At 39.7% G+C, this 23,667-nt stretch overlaps 1 protein-coding gene across 4 annotated transcripts in view; it reads left to right on the top strand.

Annotated features, from left to right (window-relative positions):
- The window catches only part of TBC1D19 (TBC1 domain family member 19), a 167,123-nt gene that overhangs the window by 113,823 nt on the left and 29,633 nt on the right, over positions 1-23,667 (top strand). For all 4 annotated transcript variants that reach the window (XM_043438513.1, XM_043438512.1, XM_043438515.1 and 1 more), the window contains 2 exons: positions 14,101-14,185; positions 17,731-17,775. In XM_043438513.1, the coding sequence (XP_043294448.1) occupies positions 14,101-14,185; positions 17,731-17,775 (130 nt within the window). The remainder of the gene's footprint in view (positions 1-14,100; positions 14,186-17,730; positions 17,776-23,667) is intronic.

The following is a 23,667-nucleotide window of genomic DNA, read 5'->3' as shown; positions in this document are numbered from 1 at the left end:
ACACATAGATAGAAGATAGATAGATAGATAATATGATCTTGAGTGAATGTCAATATGTGTCATGGAAAAAACATCTAGATTCCACATGGCAGTTTCTGCTTGACTAAATGTAAATCAGTCCCAGATGTCTAATTAGCAGGTCTCTGATGGTAATAGTGATTGTAGTTGTGTATCTGTTTAAGAAAAGAGTTAAATAAGAATCTTTCTAGAAGGTTTAATTAATTGTCTATTCCAAGAACTAAAGTCCAAAAGATTTTATAAAATTTACTTATAAAATTAAAATTTGAAATAACCTTGGGAAGAATTTTAAGGGAATTTCCATGATTTCAAATATGCCATTAATTTAAAAAATTTTAAAAACAGTTAAGGCTTAAAATCCCATTCTTTCACATATTGTTATTGATTAAAATTTGGACAATATAAAAACCTTAAAGTTTATTTACTTATGTAGCAAATATGTAGCCTGATACCTGTTTTTTGGTACTCAGTCAAATTTTGAATGTACAATAAAGTTAAAGCTTCATTTATATAGTAAGTTTTGTTTCTGAACTGAAATACTGAGTAGAAATTATCGCTTTTGGTATTGTAGCATAAGGAGGTCCATAGAATCACCCCTATTAGAAAAAGCAAAACCAGTGAAAATTATTTAAAAAGAAAAAAAAAAATTAAAGTATCTGGAAACTGTCTTAAGATTAGATGTCAAGTCAACAAATAAAAACATTTATTCAGGAAAAGTGACTAAGTCTCAAAACAGTCTGTAGCACTTGAGCCATGATGCACTCTCTCCCTCCTCTTAGCCCCAGATCATCATGATGGAAGCTTCAGTTCAACTGAGTGTGGCTAGGAAGGTGGGGTTCCTTTTTCGTGTAATTTCTAGTCAAAGACTGCAGTATCTCTATAGAAGACTCTGTTCTGTGCTCACTCGCTCAGTCATGTCAGATTCTCTGCAACCCCATGGACTGTAGCCTGGCTCCTCTGTCCATGGGGATTCTCCAGGCATGAATACTGGAGTGGGTTGCCATGCCCTCCTTCAGGGGAGCTTCCCAACCCAAAGGTCGAACCCAGGTCTGCTGCATTGCGGGTGGATTCTTTATCATCTGAGCCACCAGGGAAGCCCATAAAAGGTTCAGGTAACCAGTATTTCTCCTCCTCCTCAGCTCTGTGTTGCAGATGCAAAATTTCGGAAGAATGCTGCCATGAAGTCAGGGGCTTCCTGCCTCCACTCAGAGGGTAGCCCTCTGTCAAGAGCAGGCTTGAGTCAGCTCTGTGACTTGTTCTCTGTAGTGGCTGCACCAACGTGCATTCCTGCCCGCAGTGCGCTAGGCTTCATTTTTCTCTGGACCCTCACCAACACTTGTCTTTTTTTTTTTTTTTTTTGGTAGCCATTTTAACAGGTATGAGGTAATAACTTTCTGGTTTTGATTTGCATTTCCCTGATGATTAGTGATGTTGCATACGTTTTCATGTACCCGTTGGCCATTTGTATGTCTTGTTTGGAAAAGTTCTATTAATTTCCTTTGCCCACTTTTTAATTGGTTTTTGCTATTGAATTATAGAATTCTTAATAAATTTTGGATATTAGCCTCATATCAGACATAAAATTTGCAAATATTTTCTCCCTTCCTGTAGGTTGCCTTTTCATTTTGTTTTTAGTTTCTTTTGCTTTATAAAGGTTTTTAGTTTGATATAGTTTCACTTATTTATTTTTGCTTTTTAGCTTGTGTTTTACTATCTTCCCTGGTGGTTCAGATGGTAAAGTGTCTGCCTACCATGTGGGAGACCTGGGTTTGATTCCTGGGTTGGGAAGATCTCCTGGAGAAGGAAATGGCAACACACTCCAGTGCTCTTGCCTGGAAAATCCCATGGCCAGAGGAGCCTGGAAGGCTACAGTCCATGGGGTCACAAAGAGTCGGACACGACTGAGCGACTTCACTCACTTACTGTCATAAAAGGAAATTACTATGAAGACCTAAGTCCAGGAACTTTTTTTCTATGATTTCTTCTAGGAATTTTATGGTTCAGGTCTTATGTTTAAAGTCTTAAGTCCATTTCAAGTTCACTTTTGTGAGTGGTGTAAGGTACAAGTCTAATTTCATTCTTCTGCATGTGGTTATCCAGTTTTCCCAACCCTGTTTATTGAAGATACTATGTTTTCTCCACCGAGTATTCTTGGCTCCCTCGTTAAATGTTAGTTAACCATGTGTGCGTGGTTTATTTCTGGGCTCTCGATTCTGTTCCATTGGTTCCTGTGTCTGCTGATTACTATAACTCTGTAGTATAGCTTGAAATCAGGAAGTATGATGCTTTGTTATTCTTCCTTGAGATTGCTTTGTCTCCTCAGTTTCTTTTCTGGCTCTATACAAATTTTAGGATTGTTTTTCCATTTCTGTGAAAAATGCCCATTGCAAATTTTAAGAGGAATTGCATTGAATCTGTAGATGGCTTTGGGTAGTATGGCATTTTAACAGTGCAACTTCTGATCCGAACATAGATATTGTTCCATTTGTGTCTTCTTCTGCTTCTTTCATCAAAGTCTTGTAGTTTTAAGTGTGCAGATCTTTCACCTTCTTGGTTAAATTTATTCCTTAGTATTTTATTGGTCTTTTTTATACTATAGTGAATGAAATTATTTCTTTTTCAGCTGTTTTGTTCTTAGTGTATAGAAACACAACTGTTTTCTGTATATTGATTTTATTTCCTGCAATTTTACTGAATTTTACTGAATTTCATTGATTAATTCTGGCAGATTTTGGATGGAGCCTTTAGGATTTTCTATATATAAGATCATATCATCTGTATGTAGAGATTGTTTCTTTCTTTCCTACTTGAAAGTGAAAGTGAAAGTTGCTCAGTCATGTCCAACTCTTTGCAACCACATGGACTATACAGTCCTTGGAATTCTCCAGGCCAGAATACTGGAGTGGGTAGCTGTTCCCTTCTCCAGGGGATCTTCCCAACCCAGGGATCGAACCCAGGTCTCCACATTGCAAGCAGATTCTTTACCAGCTGAGCCACCAGGGACACCCATCCCTACTTGGATGCCTTTTTTTCTTTTTCTTGCCTAATTGCTCAAAATGGTCTTGTAAAAACACCAATCAATTCGTGTTACTTGTGACATTAAATCCTAAACACCAAAGTCCTTCCCAAGGCCTGGATGACCCTGCCTGTGCTGGTTCACATCTCTAGCCTCGTGGTTCACCTCTGCGCTAACACTGCGGCACTGTGCATTCCAACACCTCTGACCTCTTACTCCTCAGGGCCATCAGACCTGCAGTTCTTTTGATGTAAAAGACTGTTGCCCTCCCCTCTTCCTCTACTAAATTCCTATTTTTCCTTCAGCTTTCAATACCTTTTTTACAAATTTGCTATAATTTTTTACAAATTTGCTTTTTACAAATTTATTTACAAATACCTTTCCTGCCCTACTCTGCTTCTCAACAGGACACATACATAGGGTCATGGCCTTGTGTTTTGTGTGATTACATATTTATTGTCATTGTAGAGGGCTGTAGATTTTCTTTAGTTAAGCGTTTAGTTCTAGATGTGAAGGATCTTTTTATGAACTGACTTCTAAATGAAACAAATTAGTTAATGTTGTACAATATTAAAAATATGAAACAAATAAAAGTTTTTGGTCCTCCCTATGATAGCTATTTAGATCCTGAACATGAAATTATTATGACACTAAACATGAATACATAAATTATAATATCATCCAAAGGACAATAATCATATAGTTTGTAGTGTGTTGACTATTCTACTCCAGTGTGTAGGTAGAAAAAGTGGAAATGTCACAATTTCTCCCCCTTTGGTGGCTGGAGAGAAGAGGATTGTCAATTTAAATTCACAGCTACAAAGGCTTTTTGGTGGTGGTGAAAGGGACTTGCCAGACAAAAAAACCTACCTCATTTGATGAACAGGGTCTGTAAGGATAACATTTTAAATTAGAGTCGTTACAGTTTCTCCACGTAGTGCCAGAATTAACCCTTGAAGACATACTCATCTTTGTGTACCACATAAACTTGGGAAACTTATAAGTGACAGAGTATGACAAACATAACTATTTATAAACAATGGATGCATTCTCTGAGAAAAAGCAGAGTGGTCATCAGTAAATATTTATTGGTCCTTATATATAATGATACCACCTTTGATGGGTTTACATTCTAGTTAAAGAGGCAAAAATGTTTTGAAATTGTTTTAAAGTATGTGTGTAAAGCATTAGGTATTAAATTAATATCACAGATAGTAAGTACTACAGGAGTATGCTTTAACCTTTGTTTTCCATTTTTAATCAATATTTTAGCCCAAATTATATTATTTTTAGGTTTCCTATAATTTTTTCAGTCATAGATCTCATAGCCTCTGCTATTCTCTATACTTTGTAAAGGTTTAATGTGGATCTTTGTCCTTACACATAAATAGATGGATAATTGTAACATCTAAGTTCTGTCTTTGGGAATTTTGCAGAATAAAATTTTCCTCATATGGATAGTTACCAAGAAAATACTTTTCATGGTCATACTTGTTCATAATTAATTTTATAATAGTTTGACTTGTCATAGAGAAGTTCATTTTAAGTAATAAAAGTATATGTAATTGTTTGCATTGAAAACAATATTATCAGAAATTGAGTTGTGATTTTTTTCTGAAAAAAAATTTGTATCCCTATACATGTATGCACATGCCCTCAAATGTGTATGTATGTATGAGATAAGAAAGAAGAAAGCCTTTTCTTATCACTAATTATGGGCTTTCCTTTGGCAGAGCTGCCTAGCAACACAACTACTCAATGGGAAAATTGTTGATGTTAATGGAATGAACTTAATTTTCTAGCACGCTCTGTGTCATAACCCATGTGTTGGGTTTTGTGACTAGACTGTGAAATTTGACAGCATGTGGCATTGCTGTGTCCACATATAGACGAGAAAGTCTGCAGTAGCTCCTCCTGAAGGAAGATCTGGGCCTGTGTTACACGGACACACAGGTGCTCTTCTCTCTTCTGAGTGACTCGCGTTAGTTACCTGAATTTTTTCAGCAGCAACACTGAACATTATAGAAATAACATTTTGAGTAATAAGTCAACCTTTTAGTATTCCAAAGTTTAGCATTTATTTTGTATGAAATTCTTAAAAATACTTAGTTGTGCTGAAAATTTTAAATTATGTCAGTTTTAAAAATGTGTTCAAACAGAAGACAACCCTTTATTCCATGGAAGTAAATTGGGTCGTTTGACAATTTAGTTCAGATTTGAGTACTTAATGATATCATGACAACCTATAAGTTAACTTATTGTCCAAAGTATATAAAGTATTTACAGGGGAGAACTTTTAAATAGTAGAGAGAAGACACAGGAATTACTCTTTCTGTTTTCTGACAAATCCTCTGTCCTGTGCTTGGCTTATCTAGCATATGCTCAGTAGAAATACAGACGTATTAGAATATGCCATTTTGTTGTTACTGCTGTTTAGTCGCTGTCGTGTCTAACTCTTTTGCAACCCCATGGGCTGTAGGCCTCCAGGATCCTCTGTATGTGGGATTTCCCAGGCAAGAATGCTGGAGTAGGTTGCCATCTCCTTCTCCAGGGGGTCTTCCTGATCCAAGAAGCAAACCCACGTCTCCTGCATGGGCAGGTGGATTCTTTACCACCGAGCCACCAGTGGAGCTTACAATATTCCATGGTTATAAATATTTTAATGCCATTGAATGGAGTTTAAGAAAGGCACAGGTGCAATCAGATATCCTTTATTCATGTATTCATGTCAAATTATTGAGTGTCTGTTCTGATACAGGCACTGCATAAGAAAATGCTTATTAAGCTCACATTTTAGTGTAAAATGAGGGAAAGGCAAGTACACAGTTATAATATAATTTGATAAATGTTCTGATAGAGGTTTATGCAATGTTCCATGCAAATACAATTAAAGGGGAAATAAATTCTGGGAGTAGTTCAGCTTAGTGGTGGCTTTAGAATAGAAATGTTGTAAGAAATGTCTGGTTCTTTTTCCTTTATCTTAAAATTTTTTAAATTTTTTATAGAAGTGTGGTTGACATATTATTTTTAGACATACAACATAGTGACTTGGCATTTGTATACATTACAAATTGATCACCATAATAAGCCTAGTAACTATCTGTCACTATACAAAGTTATTCCAGTTATTATTGACTGTATTCCCTGTGCTATACATTACATCCTCATGACTTATTTGTTTTATAACCAGAATCTTGTTCCTCTTAATAGTCTTCACCTATTTTGTTCAGCCCCCCACCCCTCTCCCCTCTGGTCTGTATCTATGAATCTATTGCTGTTTTGTTTGTCCATTTGTGGGGTTTTTTTTTTTAAGATTCCACATATAAAGAAATCATTTGGTATTTTTTCCCTCTGAGGAAATGTCTGATTCTTAAAAGACAAAGAATTGGGAGAATGGGAAAAGCAAAAGTAAGCTTGAGCCATATGCACATGGTGATTAATGAGGAGCGGTTAGCTCCGCATGGCGGTGAACAGCTCTGGCAGGTCAGGCTAGCCTTAAGCAGCACGTGCTGTAGAGCGACGCCTGTGTGAACAGAGAGAACAGAAGTGAGACGTGTCAGTACCGTGACTTACATTATAATTACCCCATCTTGAATGCGTGTTCAGCTCCCTTGCCCTTCTCCCACTTTCCAGTGGTAATTACCTGACAAAACCTTAATCCTGGTTAAGTACAGCTGTCCACCAATTCTGTGCCTATGGTGTGTGCTTGAAAGTGGCTGGAGAAAAGCATGCAACCACGATAACTGGTTTTATTTAAATTCATGACCAAGAACCTCAAGAAAGTCCTTACTTTTCCTTGGCATTTATTTCTACTTCATTTCCCTAGTCCAATTTTCATCCATTCTCCTAGAAGACTTCTCATACCTCCTCTCTCTTCAAATCCCCACCTCTTCTGTCTCAGCTAATGTCTCTGAGTCCTGTTTCTGAAAAAAAGTAAAAGCTCTGAGAACAACCTCCCAAAGACACACACACACGTACTCCCACCACCACTTGTATTCCTCATACCTGCATCTGCACCAATATACTCAGCTCCCTTCCTCTTATTATGGATAAATTATCCATGCTTTTATTTATAACAAAACCAACCCTGCATTTGGACACTGAAACTCATTTCCCCTTGGTACTCAAAAGCAATGAAATTGTTAGTTTTTCCATCGTCAGTTTTCCTGTCTCTATTGGATCACTCCTCTCACTATACAAATGTGCTGTCATTTCTCTCATCTGAAAAAAAAGCAAAATAAAGTGAAACAAAAATCTTCCCTGATTGCTCATCGCCTCCAGCTACTGCCCCATTCCCCTATTCCCTGAGTTGGTGAAAGTTCTTTTTAAAAAATCTGTAGATATTTTTTCTAAGTCCTATCCTCCTGTTCTCTCTTGAACCTTCCTTAATGAGGCTTTTTCTCTGCCAACCTATCCCACTAAACTTATTTCATGTTGCTGAATCCATTGGACCTTTCCCAGTTCTCGCCTTACTTTGTCTGTTTGGTCACTCAGTCACACCCTCTCTTGGATTCTCTCTCTTCACTTGGCTTCTAGGATACCATGCTTTCTGGTTTCCTTCTACCTTACTAGCTGGCACTCTCATTCACCTCTGCTGATTTCTCTTTATTTTCCTGTCTTACCCTGGAGCACCCCAAGATAAGCCATTGAACCTCTTTTTCCCCCCTGTTCTTGCCATTGGTGGTCTCGTTTATTCTCATGACTTTAAATACCATCTGTACACTGACACCTCCCAGATTTATGTTTGTCTTGTCTTTTTGGTCTTTCTGGACCTCTCCCTTCAACTCCAGGCTTGTGTACCTGGTCCAAACTCTTATTATTACCCTAGACCCATTTCCTGACCACTTTTAGGTTCCTAATTAAAGTACACATCAAACTTTTACTAATATATACATGTGAGCATGCCTTATCCCTCTTGTTCATATTATTTTCCTCTGTAGCACTTACCACCAATAACATACAATATAGTTTACTTTTTTTCGCCTCTGTCTCCCTTCACAAAAGCATAAGCACTGTAAGGACAGGGATTTGGGATTTTTTTTCATTCATGGCTGTATTCTTAGTCTTTAGAACCGTGCCTGCCACATAGTAGATGTTCAAGTAAATACTTGTAGGAGGGAAGGAAGGGAGGGAGGGAGGGATGGAGGGATAGAGAGAAGGGGAAGGAAAGAAGGGAGGGAGGGAGAGAGGAGAGAAGGAAGAAACTGTCAAAGGTGAAATCAGGAGGATTTTGGTGAGTGGCTAAATATGCAGGTTGAGTGAGAAGGAAGAATCAAGAATGACTGAGTTTGCAGGCTTTGGATAGTTTTAAGTATTGGTCTTCCAAGATGGCACTAGTGGTAAAGAAGTCTCCTGCCAATGCAAGAGACTCAAGAGATGCAGGTTTGATCCCTGAGTCAGGAAGACCCCCTGGAGGAGGGCATGGCAATCCACTCCGGTATTCTTGCCTGGAGAATCTCATGGACAGAGGAGCCTGATGGGCTATGCGCCATAGGGTCGCAAAGAGTTGGACACAACTGAAGTGACTTATCATGCATGGAAGTTAAGATCAGAAACACAGGAAGAATGTATAAGGTTGGAAATAAAGGGGACAGGTCAGAGAAGGATTTTTAAAGTGTATTTTTCTCCATAAGAATGTGCTAAGATGAGAGTCCTTAGCCAAGCATGAAACTAAACCAGAAGTCTTTGTTTATTTTTCTCCCAGTATTCTCTGATTGCAAGCGAGGTTATCAGCAGTGTCTTGGTCACTTACTTAGAGAGTGCCTGTTAGGTGCCAAGAACTGCTCTAGATGCTTTATGTACTTTATAGCCAGTTCTTACAACAGGTAGCTTTATTTCTGTTTTATAGATGAAGAAGCAGAGGCCCAGAGCTCAAACTATACCTTATAGCTACCAGGACCCAGGCTAGGTCTATTCCATTTCAAAGCCTTGTAAGCCTCATTGTTTTTTGGTTTATGAAAATTTAAATCAGGGCAGAGGATTTCAAAAAGTGATTCTTGAAATTTTATCATTTGAAAATTCTCCAGATTAGTTTGGATAGAAATACAAGACATACCACAGATTTTAAAATTGCACAATAATTGTGAATTAAAGTGATTTTTCCAACAGACATACATCATTTCTTATGTGCTTTTTATTACTTAAATGACTTATTTCTCAGAAACATCCATTATAAATATCTTTTCAAAAACTAAAGGAAGCTTTAGTCCATGTAAATCTTATGCAGCTGTATGTAGAAATGATAGGTGCAATTCTGCTATAAAACTGTAGTTCAGACTTACACATCCAGCTTATACTTACACTCCCAACTTTTCTAAATAAAGTAAATCATTACATATGTAATCTCATCCACATAAGGTTCAATTTCTACTTAAGTAGTGAGTAATCAAAGTTGAATTTTCTAGTTAATTTGATTGAAACTGTCATCTTCATACAGTCACAACATTTCTAGCAAATTTACAGTTGAACTGTAGCTTCATTACAGATACAAAATTGGATCTCAGAAGTTAAAACAGCTCAGGTTAAGATAGGAGTTGGCAGCTCGTTGCTTGCATGCTGGGGTTGCACGTCAGAACATAATGTGTAACATCCCATCTCTGGCTTATCATCAGAGTCACGCTACAGTCACCGATGTTCTCTCAAGAGCAGTTTCAGATATCTTGTCTTCTCTAAGGCATTAGGGATTTGAGGGGTATATATTTAAGCACAGAGCTTCTCCTAACATTACTATGTTCCCACCAGTTTTAAGAAGAAAGTTAATACAAATGTTTCTTTAGGAACTGTCTTCCCTCTAGGCAATGATAGAAGGATATTTGTAAGTATACTTCCTTTTGCATTATTTATTTTATTTATTTGTATTTATTTATTTTATTTGTATTAGTTTATTAGTAGTTATTTATTATTACATTAATTGTATAATTTTATTAGTTATATTAGTTGTATTAGCTGATTGGTGCTGCTATAGCAAATTAACATAAATTTAGTGGCTTAAAACAAAACAAATATATTCTCCTACAGTTCTGTCTGAAGATTGGAAGTTTTTTGAAATGGGCTTTAGTGGGCTAAAATCAAGCTGTTGTCAGGGCTGTCTGTGTTTCTTCAAGGGGCTCTGAAAAAGAGTGCCTTTTCTTGAATAAGAAAAATAAAGTTATAGATACCAGAAAGGATACAAAATTATTATCAAATATAGGTATATAGAAACTCAAAGGAATTAACTGAAAACCATTAGAATTATAATTCAGTTAAATACCTGTTTACCAAATGAAATATTGAAATCATTTATTCTTTTAAATATGAGAAATAATCATTTGGTATATATAATGGAAAGTAAAGAGCCAGGCAACCGAAGTCCTTTATTCCCGAAGAGGATCTGGGCTGCACGTCCCAGTGGCCACTACAGACTGCCCCCATCTTAGTCCCCATCATTGTCATAATCTTCTGCAGGGCTTCCCTGCTTCTGCCCTTGCCCCGCTGTGGCCAGTTCTCTTCATAGTAACTAGAGGAATCCGTATAAAGTAAGTTAGATCGTTTGACTATTCTGCTGAACTTTGCAGTGGAGCTGCACTTCACTCCCAATGAAAGTCAAGATCCTGACAATGCCTTGCATAATTTGGCCTCTTTTCCTCTCTCACGTATCTCTTTCCACTCATCTGCTCCAGCCACACTTGGTTTCTCCAGCACATCAGGCATACTTCTGCCTTAGCACCGCTGTGATTATTGGCTTTTCTGCCTGGCATGCTCTTCTCCCTGGTATCTAAATGTTAATGTCCTCAAGTTCTTTCAAGTCTTCCATCAGATGTTACCTTCTCAATGAAGTTCACCCTGATTGTTCTCTTTAAAATGGCAGTTGCCCTTCCTTACCCCCCCTCTACTTCGTTCCTGTAGCACTTACCAACCAATACGTTATATAATGTAATTATTTACAATGTTTGCTATTTATCTCCCCCCCCCCCCCCACCGCCCCAATCAGGCTCCTTAAGGGAGGTTTTTGTTTGTCTCTTTGTCTGTTTCCTTTGTCATATCCCAAAAGCACCAGAGCACAGAGGGGTGAACCTGATTAGAAGTTGCAGCAGGTTGAATAAGTGTTGGTCAATCTTCGATCTGTAGGAGTCAGGTAGGAGTGACTAGGGAACGAGAAAGCCATCTTTCAAAAAGATAATGGCTGAGGATTTTCCAGAAATGAGGATGAACAAAATTTCACGGTGAAGACACATGGTGGTCTTAAGCCATAGAAGTAAAGACAAACCCAAAATTAAATATACTGGGGGGAAAGCTACAGAATATGGAATAAAATTTAAAGTAGTAGGAATAGTAGTAGTGACTGCAGCTAACATTGTAATAATACTCACCATGCGTTAGGCACTGTTTAAGCACTTTATGTATATTAATTAAGTCCTACCGTAGACATTGAAGTAGGTGTTACTATTTTATATGTATGACATAGAGGAGAGGAGACTCTAAGAAGTCCAGTAACTTGCCTGGTATCACACATCTAGTAAGTGGTGGGGATATATTTTGGACTCCAGCAGTTTAGTTTTAAAATAAATTTCAGATGAGCTAATGATTTTATTACCAAATGATTTTATCAAATTGCTAAACAAAATTTCCTGATTTTGCCAGGAGGCCCTAGATTATCCTGTTGGTTGTTGTTTGGTTAGTCACAAAGTCATGACCGGCTCTTTGTGACCCCATGGACTGTAACTCACCAGTCTCCTCTGTGCATGGGATTTCCCGGGCAAGAATACTGCAGTGAGTTGCCATTTCCTTCTCCGGGGAATCTTCCCAACCCAGGGATCGAACCCAAGTCTCCTGCGCTGGCAGGCAGATTCTTTACCACTGAGCCACCTGGAATACGGTGGCAACATGCAAATCCAAAAATCTCAGCAACTTAACACAACAGAGGTTTATTTCTTGCTCATGGTCATATTCATCCCAGATAGGATGGGGACGTAGCTCTGTCATCCTCACTCCGGGACCCAGGTTAATGGCATGACCACGGTCTGGGACACTGATGGTTTCTGTGCAGAGGGAAAGAGGGACCCTGGTTGACTACTCTGGTTCTTAGAGCTTCCATTTGGAAACTTTCAAATGACACATACCTATTTCGTTGAGTAAAGAGCAAATCTCATGGCCACACCTAACACCAAAGTGGACAAAAAATATAAGCTGACATATGTTCTCTAAGGGAAAGAACCAGAAATATTTGATGATAAACACCATTTACTTCATAGTTTAGGTGAATATGTATAGTAGGCTGATAAATGTGGAAAGGGACTTTCCAAGTGTGAAAGTATTGGTAGATTTGAGCATATAAAAATTAAAAATATCTGTGTCAAAGATAATTAACAAATCATTGAGCAGAGCCATTTATAACATTTAATTTGACCATAGGTTAGTGTCTTTAATATGTAAAAATTTAAACAAATCAGTAATTTAAAAAACATAAATTTTAAAGTGGACTAAGATGATGAAATGGAAAATAATGAGAGAAATACAAATGGAAAAGTGGTCAGCCTCATTAGTAACTAAAGCACGGTGCCATTTTTTTACCAATAAGATGATAATAAACCATTTTGATGAGAGTAAGAGAAAATGTGTACTATCTTACTGCTGTCCATGTTAAAAACAAAAGCAAAATATTTCTGAAAGGCAGTTTTGCTATGTGTGTGAATAATTTTAGATTTAAAATGCCCATCACTTTGACCAGACAGCTAGTCCAGTTTTAGAAATTTAAGTAAAGGTGTACATAAATATTTAGCTATAAAGAAGTCCACTGCAGCATTATTTGTAGCTGGGGAAAAGTGGAAATAATTAAATGTTCAACAATAAAAGGTTATATATTATTCATCTACACAGTGGAATATTCTGCAGCATTAAAAATGTGGGTAGAAAATACTTATTTTATAATATTGAAATAGAGTATAAGATAGTATGCATTATCCTATTTTGTTTGAAAATGTATATATGTATGTATAAGAACAATCTGAAAGGAAATACATTAAAATATTAACACTGGTGGGATTGTAGGTGTTTTTTCTTTTCTTTGATTATCTGTATTTCTAACTTTTTCTGATTTTTGTCATAAGCATGTATTGCTCTGTAGTCTTTAAAGTGAGAATAAGTTAGTGGCAGTGGTCAGCATGCGCCTTGCCTTCGGGCCTGACTGGTGCCCAGTCTGCGTAAGTGTCCTGTTTCTAAAGCTGGGCCCCGCCTCCTGTCTTGGAACCACGGTTCCTTTCTGTTCTCTCCTGCTGCTCGTCCAGGCCTACTTTGTGCCTGTGCTCTGTTAGCTGGGCTTCTGCCTTTTCTGTTATTCCCAAATTCTTTTCTCAGTGACTTTTTGTGAATCCCACATCTTCCAATACCAGGACCCAGATTTCCTATCACTAATCCCCTTCCTGGGGATTGGTCCCCTGTGCCAAAATCCCAAGCTGAAATCAGCAGTTCAGATCCTCTTACTGGACATCTTTGATTTTGACTGTCTCTCCTACCTGCCTTCACCTCCAGGTAGAGGGGTCAGGACACCCAGCTTCTAACATGTGCTGGACTGCCACTTGTTCTGCTGCTGCTAACCTCTTCTACATACTTTGAGTCGCCTTCCCCCCACCTCTGACATGCCCACTGCCAGCTGCCACATCCCAGCAATGAGCCGAGTTTGTTTCCTGAACTTTCCAAACTGCTATATGCCATGTAGTTACCAAGGGTCCCGCCTCTACATTCTTTATTAAATTTCTCCCAGTTGGTTCTTTTTTCCAGATAGAAAATACACTAATCAACTGGGTAATACAGAATCAACTGGTAGGTAGCAGCTAGCGTTTTCTCCTGTTGTCCAAGGTTTCGGTGACCTAACAGTGAGAAACCTCTGGATGAACTTGGGCCATGGCACTTGGTTCTCTGCTGTAACACTTCCCACAGGTGTCCAGTAGAGGGCGCGCTGCCCATTGGCACGTACTGTACTGAGCCTGAGGGCGTCGATCTGCCTCAGTACCTCATACGCAGACATAGCAATGAATTGCCTGTTATAAAATAGTGCTTAATTGTTTGTTTTTTTCCAATGTTGTACCCAGGTATTACTTTGTTTTTCCCGAGATACATCTGTATTGAGTCATTTTGCATACAACAGTGCTTCACCACCGAAATCATACATAAGAGGTAAACTTTACTTAATTAAAGGAAGTATTCTTTAGCACTTACATAATCATACCAAGACTGCTCATTTTATAGCATATATTATGTTGTCAAAGTTTTTTATTGTAAATTATTTAAAAAGATGTCTCTCAAGTTATTGTAACCATCCTTTTACTCGCAAGCAACTTGTCACAAATCACCGGAAAGTGGATCCCCAAAACAGCGTTTAAAGTTACCTTCTTTATTTTTCCTGTTTGCTCTATCCTCTGTTGCAGTTTTTGTCATATATGTTGATTTTTATTCCCCCTTCTCACTATGACTTTATCATTTGAATTTGCTTTTTCTACCTTTTTTTGCCTTCTTTATTCCTTCTCTCAATGTTACACCACACTTAAGTTTGATATAATTTATATGCAATTAGCATTCTGATTTCTGTTTAGTGCTTTCTTATCTTTATCACTAGCTGCCTACAAGGTAATGCTATTTCAGTATCTTGCTGTCACCTGACAACTAAGCTAATTGTCAGCTAAAAGACTTTCCCCTGATTTCTCATTTTTATTAAGTAGTGAATTCCCAACACTGAAAGCCTGTAAACCTATTGTGTATGGTTTTTCTGCTGTTCCCATAAAGAAAGAAGCTGTTTGCCTGTATCTCCTAAGTCCGACTGTCTGCGTGATTCCCACACCCCTTGCCCTAAGACAGGCTCACATTCCCAGTGCTAGGATCAGGCTCCCCCCAAACTTGGGGGCTCTCTCAGTTACACTGCTTCTACACTGAATTGATAGAAACATTTGGTTTGCTTGTTTGTTTCTTTAACATCATCTGCCGAAAACTGATTGTAGAGCTTAATTATCTAAGGGACTCACCTCTAAAGTCAGCCAGGATTTTAAGGCCCTGTCTTAACCTATCTAACTTTGGCTCCCTGTTTATTCCACATTACCGCATATTCACTCTAAATCTCTATATATTCCCTGCACAAAAGGAAGGACTCCTTTTCCTTCACCCCCAAAATCATAGGTTCTTGAAGAACTAGTCTATATCTCACAGTATCAGAAAAACAGATTATTTCCTTCTATGTGGGGAAAAACCCAGTTCTTTCCTACTGTATTTCCCAGTAGTGTGTTTACTACTCACACAAAACACTTCACTTCTGACACTTTGTTTACATGTATGTGGGAGTTTTGCCACATACATGTGGCAAGTCTTGGCACCACCTGGGTATCCTACGGTTGAACTCAATTCTAATACTGTCTACCTAGAGATGGTGACAGATCCCATAGATTAGGGACTCAGTCCCACAATACTGCCCCCCTCCACATGTACACACACACACACACACACACACACACACTCTCACACACTCTTCAGACACCAGTCACAAGCATAGGTTGTCGCCTGTGCTTCTGACCAACTGGCTATAGGTTGGAGGTTCCAACAAACCCCTCTTTGGGTTTGATTAATTTTCTAGGGTGGCACACAGAACTCAGGGAAACGTACTTATATTTACCAGCTTGTTAAAGGATATGATAAAGAATACAAATGAACAACCAGATGAAGAGATACATAGAGCTAGCTCTGGGAGGGTCATGAGAACCTAAGTTTCTGTCCTGTGGAATTGGGATGTGTTATCTTCCCACTGTTGACCTGTTTGCCCACCTGAAAGCTCTTTGAACCCCATACTATTGGGGTTTAAGTCTTCCTCACATTTTTTGAAAGTCGCTTAGTTATGTCTGCCTCTTTGCAACCCCATGGACTGTAGCCCCATGGACTGTAGGCTCCTCTGTCCATGGAATTTTCCAGGCAAGAATACTGGAGTGGGTAGCCATTCCCTTCTCCAGGAGATCTTCCCAACGTGAGGATCAAACCCAGGTCTCCCACATTGCTGACGGATTCTTTACCGTCTGAGCCACCAGGGAAGCCCACATAGGCATAATCAATTATTAAATACCATTTCCAGTCCTTCTAGAGTATCGGGAGTAAGACTGAAAATTCCAAGCTTCTAATCATGGCTTGGTCTTTCTGGTGACAAGCCCCCATTCAGGAGCCCACTCAGGTCACCCCAATAGAATAAAAGATACTCTTAATGCTAGCTTCATTTAGGAATTGACAAGGGTTTCAGAAGCCTTGTATCAGGGACAGCATCAAAGACAAATACTAGCATAAGAGATGCTCCTAGTGCTCTTATCAAACCTAGGAAATATTAAGGATTTCAGGAGCTCTGTGCCAGCAACCAGGGGCAGAGACCAATTATACATTCTCTGTTATCTCTTACTCACCAAGTCCACTAATCTCTCATCAATTTCCCTCTCCTCTAAACCTCTAAAATACTTAAAGCCTGTGCCAGAAAATTCAGCAAACATATCTTAATGTTCCCTGTTTTAGTCTGGATTATAAGCCCTATGGTTCAAGGACCAGGTTACATCTATTCTTTTGCCTCTTAGCACCTAGCCCAGTATTGAGTAGTCAGCAGGTATTCTCTATCATCCATCCCTCTAGATACCTATCAACCTAGCATCTATCTGTCATTTCATTTTCTTCTTACTCACAAGATCAATCCTTGTTGTCTGCACCTTAACCTAAACTGCTTATCCAGTTCTCCATTTTTTCTCTGCCACCATTCCCAACAAGAACTACAAAAATTGTTTTAATTAAAATCTTGCCTTAAAGTCAAATGCAAAAATGCATATGTCTTTTCAGTAGACTCAACAGTGTTGGAAAAACTGTCAAGATAAACATTACCTACTTTTTCATACTTCAGTGGAAGGTGGGAAAAACCTCAGACCTTTAAACATTTTGAGGAAAAAAATTTTAAACTCCTTTAAACATTTAGTTATGGTGAATATACTTTAATTTTCTGAGACAATAGTGATTTCAAATATTTTTTCTGTGACTCAGACAATAAAGAATCTGCCTACAGTGCAGGAGACCCAGATTTGATCCCTGGGTCAGGAAGATCCCCTAGAGAGGGGAATAGCAACCCACTCCAGTGTTCTTGCCTGGAGAATCCCATAGACAGAGGAGCCTGGCGGGCTGTGGTCCATAGAGTCACCAAGAGTTGGACATGACTAAGCAACTTTCACACTTCAGACCATATTAATTGTTTAAGGACTCAGAAAATATGACCACTGTTCAGTGATAGATATTTAATTTAAACTCTTCTGCCCATTGCATAAAAATGGTAAACTAATGAGGTATTACAAAGCTTAGATTTACTTTAAAGACAAAAATAAAATTACTTATAATTAATACAGCAATTCTGTGCTTACAAATAGATGCTGCTCTTCCTAAGTGCTTAAGGAGCTTGAAAACGTTTTTTAAATTATTTGCATTACTTACCTTGTACTTAAGTTTTCATTATTAACCTTCACTGATGAAAGGATTTGCTGATACCAAAAGATTGGCTGGCATATTTTCAAATTAATTTCTTATCATGAAATGAAAGGAGAGTGTACTATACTAGTTTTTAAAATTCCATTAATTATTAGTATATTCACAAAATTAGTTAATTTTTAAAGTTTTTCCTATTTTATTTAATAATATTGGAACTCTGTGTGTTTTTTCTCTTACAGGAAAACTAGGACTAGAAGAATATGCTGTCTTTTATCCACCAAATGGTAAGAGTAATGTTATTGCTTCCTCTAGTGGGAAATAGGAAAATTACAACTTTTATAATAGGAATGTGACTTTATTATTCTCTGTCTTTAAATGAACAATAATTTATCATCTAAAATAAACCTTCTGTAGAATAACTATTCTAATGAATTTTTCCATATTTGGGGTAGGTTTGTGCTGAACTGTGCATAGCCTTTCTGATTTCCCTTGAGACCAGTAAGAGTATTTGTGAGCAAGCTAAGAAGACTCAGGTGTCTCAGTGCAGGGCACTTAGCTTCCCTCTGAAGGACACTAACTCGTCTGTCCCGTACCGTCCTGTGATTTTACTGGAGCAGCGCCCTAATGAGTGGATTGCCATGTGTTGCACTTTGTTGTTCTCATGATTTGACAAGTGTGGTGGTGGCGGTGGTGATTTAGTCGCTAGGTCGTGTCTGACTCTTGAGATCCCGTGGACTGTAGCCTGCCAGGCTCCTCTGTCTATGGGATTCTCCAGGTGAGAATACTGGAGTGGGTTGCCATTTCCTTCTCCAGAGGATTTTCCCCACCCAGGAATCAAACCCAGGTCTCCTGCCTTGCAGGCAGATTCTTTACCGACTGAGCTAGGAGGGAAGCCTCTTGACAAGTGTAGTATTTATGAAATCAAAAATATTTCAAGAAATGTAACTCCAAAAATGTGTATTTTGGTTAAAGTAATCAAATGTATGATGACCTCCTTTTGAAATTCTTAGTTTTAAAGATATGCTTCTTGGAAAAGCACTATATAGCAGTCCTTATTATGATAATATAAAGTGGCATCCTGAAGAAGTTCTTTTACTCCAGCAGAGTTAAGAACATGGGCTTTGTAATCCTGTAGACCTGGGTTCAGATCCCAGTTCTTTCAGCTCACCCTATCACCTTGGGTAAGTTATGCATTTCGCCAGACTTCAGATTCGTCGTCTGTAGCACATGGGTAACAGACTAAAGGAGATACACGTAGGAAGCAGCACAGCGCTGGCTGTGTAGTGAGTGCCCAACAAACGCGACTTACACGCTGCGCTTAGCTTCTTCAGGGACCAGCCCCGTGAAACTCACGGACGGTGCCGGGAGGGTGCAAGGCTGTCTCCTTGTGCCTCTCAGGGTGCTGTCCCACTTCTGTCCCAGGCCACCCGCCTCTGCTCCTCCTGAGTGCTGGCGTTCCAGGGGCCCACCCCACCCTCGTTCTGCTGCTCTTCTTTTTTTCCCCAGGGTAGCTCTATTTTTCAATCATTTTCCTAGGACTTCTTATCTGCTCTCTTGCTTCTGTTTGTTAATTGTTCTTCTATTTGTTAATTCAGTTCTGACTTCTACATTATTTAACTCAAACTTAACATGTCTTAACCAAAGTAAATTAATTTTCATATTTATAAAAGAAAAAAAAGCAAAACTAAATTTAAAAAAACAGAACAACAACAACAAAAACAAAAATAGTGAACTATTTCTCTCTCAGTTAAGTGTGCCTGCCAGTCATTCAAGGCCTAACATCTGGTAGTCATCGTGATTCTTTTCAGTTTTGGATCCTCTTCCTCCAACAAATCATGAGGATATTCCAATTTTATCTTCAAAACCCATCTGGGACCCTCGTGGCATCATCATAACTACTACCTTGCCCTCAGTCAGCCTTTAGACACCAGTAGACGCAGAGTACATCATGAGAAACGCTGGGCTGGAGGAAGCACAAGCTGGAATCAAGATTGCCAGGAGAAATATCAGTAACCTCAGATATGCAGATGACACCACGCTTATGGCAGAAAGTGAAGAAAAACTAAAGAGTCTCTTGATGAAAGTGAAAAAGGAGAGTGAAAAAGTTGGCTTAAAGATCAACATTCAGAAAACTAATATGGCATCCAGTCCCATCACTTCATGGCAAATAGATGGGGAAACAGTGGAAACAGTGGCTGACTTTATTTTTCTGGGCTCCCAAATCACTGCAGATGGTGATTGCAGCCATGAAATTAAAAGACGCTTACTCCTTGGAAGGAAAGTTATGACCAACTTAGGTAGCATATTAAAAAGCAGAGACATTACTTTGTCAATAAACGTCAGTCTAGTCAAGGCTATGGTTGTTCCAGTAGTCGTGTATGGATGTAAGTAAGAGTTGGACTATAAAGAAAGCTGAGCGCTGAAGAATTGATGCTTTTGAACTGTGTTGTTGGAGAAGACTCTTGAGAGTCCTCTGGACCGCAAGGAGATCCAACCAGTCCATCCTAAAGATCAGTCCTGGGTGTTCACTGGAAGGACCGATGCTGAAGCTGAAACTCCAATACTTTGGCCACATGATGTGAAGAGTTGACTCATTTGAAAAGACCCTGATGCTGGGAGGGATTGGGGGCAGGAGGAGAAGGGGACGACAGAGGATGAGATGGTTGGATGGCATCACCGACTCGATGGACATGGGTTTAAGTAAACTCCGGGACTTGGTGATGGACAGGGAGGCCTAGCGTGCTGCAATTCATGGGGTCGCAAAGAGTCAGACACAACTGAGCGACTGAACTGAACTGAACTGAGACAGGCTTTTCTAGCCTTGTTCTGTTTTTTGCAGTGCCGTCTGAGTTATATATCTAAAAGGAAAAGCTTAAATTTGTCATTTTCTCCCTAAAGTTTTCTTAATGGCTCCACATTTCTTTATAAGCAATATCCAAGCCTCTCAGCAAGCATAAGACGGTCCCTCTTGACTCTGGCCCCTATTCAGTCTAACTTCTAACTTAATTTCTCACAATTTCCTATTTTACTTTTTTAAAAATCACAAAATATCAAGTTAGTAATTCTTTACACAAGCATACTCTCACAGAAGCAGTCTGCTGCTTCCTGCCTCCTTACCTCTCCTGTTCCTGTGATTGCAGTAGCCCACTCAACCTTTCTTCACCTGGCTGTCCTCCAGGTCAGCTCAGGCATGATCCTCTTCAGGAAACTCTCCCTGGACCCCCAGGTGAGGTTAAGGGCCCTTCTTCTAGACTCTCATAGTACCCACTGTGAAAATCTTTCCTATCTCTTATTATATTTTCTTGGCATTGGTTGTTTATGCTTTATCAGCCCCTCTACATTGCAGGCCTTGTGAGGTTCAGGACTGTAGCATTCACTTTTGTTCCTCCAGGATCTCGTTTTAGTAGGACTTTAAGGAGCATTTAAAAAGCCAAATTAGAGGCTTTTAAATTTTAACATGTATGTGTAACCTTTGTTACATCTATCTCCCCAGAAACTTAATTTTATAGTTATATAAGGATTGAGAAATAAAAAATAATTATCTCTGAAGGGCCAAATGAGATGTCCATGGAATCAAGTTCCTTTCCTCTATTCATAGAAGAGGTTTTCCAAGTTAGTTTACCATATATTAGCTTTTATTTGACACACATGCCTAACAAACTTGGTTTACGGGTTTTTATACCCCTGTAAAAAAATAAAGAAGAAGAGTGAAAAGAAGCTGATATAGATTGGAGAATGACTAACACCAGTAGAAGTGAAAATCAGAGACCTCACAAAGGAAAACAGAAAAGCAATAAAACAGCATATAAGAAAGCACACCCGCGAATCAGTCTGGGACCATTTAATGTAAAAGCCAATAGCCCTCTTCCCTTTAAAAAAGCATCATTTGTAGCACATTATACAGTAATTTGAGACTTTTATGATGAGCTTAAGGCCCCGAGAAGTAAAACACTGACAGCAACAGCAGTGACAGCGGTCACCAGTGTCCGCTCACACCCCACGCGGGGCCGTGTAGGGGCGCGCTCAGCACACTACAGGCGTCCATTCACTGAATCCTGAGGAGAACCTGCTCAGGCAGCCACTAGCGTCACCCCACTCACAGATGGAGGGGCTGAGGCACAGGCTGCTAACCTGCCCAGCTGGTGCGTGGCAAAGCCAGGCTTTGAATGCAGGCTCTTTGACTTCAGAAGCAGTATTTACTTATTTTTTTTAATTTTATTTATTTATTTTTGGCTGTGCTGGGTCTTCATTGCTGTGTGGGCTTTTTTTTTTCTAGTTGTCGCAAGTGGGAGCTGCTCTCAAGTTGCCGTGTGTAGGCTTCTCATTGCAGTGGCTTCTCTTGTTGCAGAGCGCAGACTCTAGGTGCTTCAGTAGTTAGAGCGCATAGAGAAACTGGCCCACGGGCTTAGTTGCTCTGGAGCATGTGGGATCTTCCCAGGCCAGGGATTGAGCCCTGTCCTCCCGCATTGGCAGGCAGGTTCTTTACCACTGAGCCACCGGGGAAGTGCCAGAAGCAATAATCTTAATTACCACGTCCTACTACCTCAGAACAATGTTACTGAATTCATCGAGTATCTTTTAGAAAATTAAGGAGTTTATATATTGAAAAGGTGTGTTTGTTAGTCACTCAGTTGTGTCCTATTCTTTGCGACCCCATGGACTGTAGCCAGTCAGGCTCCTCTGTCCATGGAATTCTCCAGGCAAGAATACTGGGGTGGATTGCCATTCCCTTCTCCAGAGGATCTTTGAGACCCAGAGATCTAACCCAGGTCTCCTGCACGCAGGCAGATTCTTTACCATCACCATCTGAGCCACCAGGGAAGCCCCATTGAAAAGGTGGTTGTTCAGTTGCTCAGTCGTGTCTGACTCTTTGTGACCCCATGGACTGCAGCACGCCAGGCTTCCCTGTCCTTCACCATCCCCCAGAGCTTGCTCAAACTTATGCCCATTGAGTCGGTGATGCCATCTGACCATCTCATCCTCTGTCATCCCCATCTCCTCCTGCCTTCAGTCTTTCCCAGGATCAGGGTCTTTCCCAGCGTCAGGGTCAGCATCAGGGATTGAACCTACTCTCCTGCATTGCAGGCCGACTCTTTTACTGTCTGAGCCACCAGGGAACTGAGATTGAAAAGGTATGTGTATGTCTTAGGTTCTAGAAACAGTCTCATCCAGAAAAACAAAAATAGCTTAATGCTTAATGAAGTAAACTCACTGCTGTTCATAACCTTAATACTTAAGGATCACTTCTTTAATCAGGTTGCTTTAGAACCTTACCAGAATCAGAGAGGACTCTTCTCTGAGGATTGAGTCTGAAATTTCAGATGCAAAGAGACAGGGAACACTCAGTCACTGTCTGTTTACTCCTAAGGCAATACTAAGCAACATTTTAATATTATCCGCCCTGTTTTTCAACCTCTGCCAAAGACAGGATCACTTTGAACTCTCAAGGATGCCTCTGCCACCGCCACCACCACCAAAGGTGGCCTGGCGTCATGGTCACAGGGCCTCACCCAGAGAGCTTTGCCTGCAGCTCACAGACACACCCTCCATCCCTGACCTGGCAGGCGCTCAGAAGGGGGCAGAGGTTTGCTCACTCGCTTCCCCTCCTGTGGTCTCCTTTCTGAGGATGGAAATAGATAACAGGCCCCTGTGGCACTGGATGTCCCAGTGGAAAGACTTTCTCTAGGAGGTTCATCAGACAACTAGTGAGCAAAGCTTTCTGAGCTGAAGGAGACTCATCATGGGAAATTTTTAAGCCTTTCTTTTTATTTTTAGTTCAACATGTGTAACTTGTCCCTGTTCATTTAATGAATACTTATTTGGCCCTGTTCTGGATTCCTCTTCTAGGTGGGTGAGCCACAGTAAAGGGCACATATAAAGTCCCTGCTATCAAGGACCTCACATTCTAGTGAGGGAGACATCCTATAAACAAGTACACAACTGTTGTTTTTGTTGATCAGTTGTGTCCGACTCTTTGTGACCCCGTGGACTGCAGCACACCAGGCGTCCCTGTCCTTCACCATCTCTCAGAGTTTGCTCAAACTCATGTCCATTGAGTTGGTGATGCCGTCCAACCGTCTTGTCCTCTGTCATCTCCTTCTCCTCCTGTTTTCTACCTTTTCCAGTGAGTGGGCTCTTTGCATCGGGTGACCAAAGTATTGGAGCTTCAGCTTCAG

The sequence above is a fragment of the Cervus canadensis genome, chromosome 19 (assembly GCF_019320065.1).
Source record: "Cervus canadensis isolate Bull #8, Minnesota chromosome 19, ASM1932006v1, whole genome shotgun sequence".
NCBI lineage: Eukaryota > Metazoa > Chordata > Mammalia > Artiodactyla > Cervidae > Cervus > Cervus canadensis.
The sequence above is the reverse complement of the archived record's forward strand: the minus strand, read 5'-3'. Positions and strand labels throughout refer to the sequence as shown.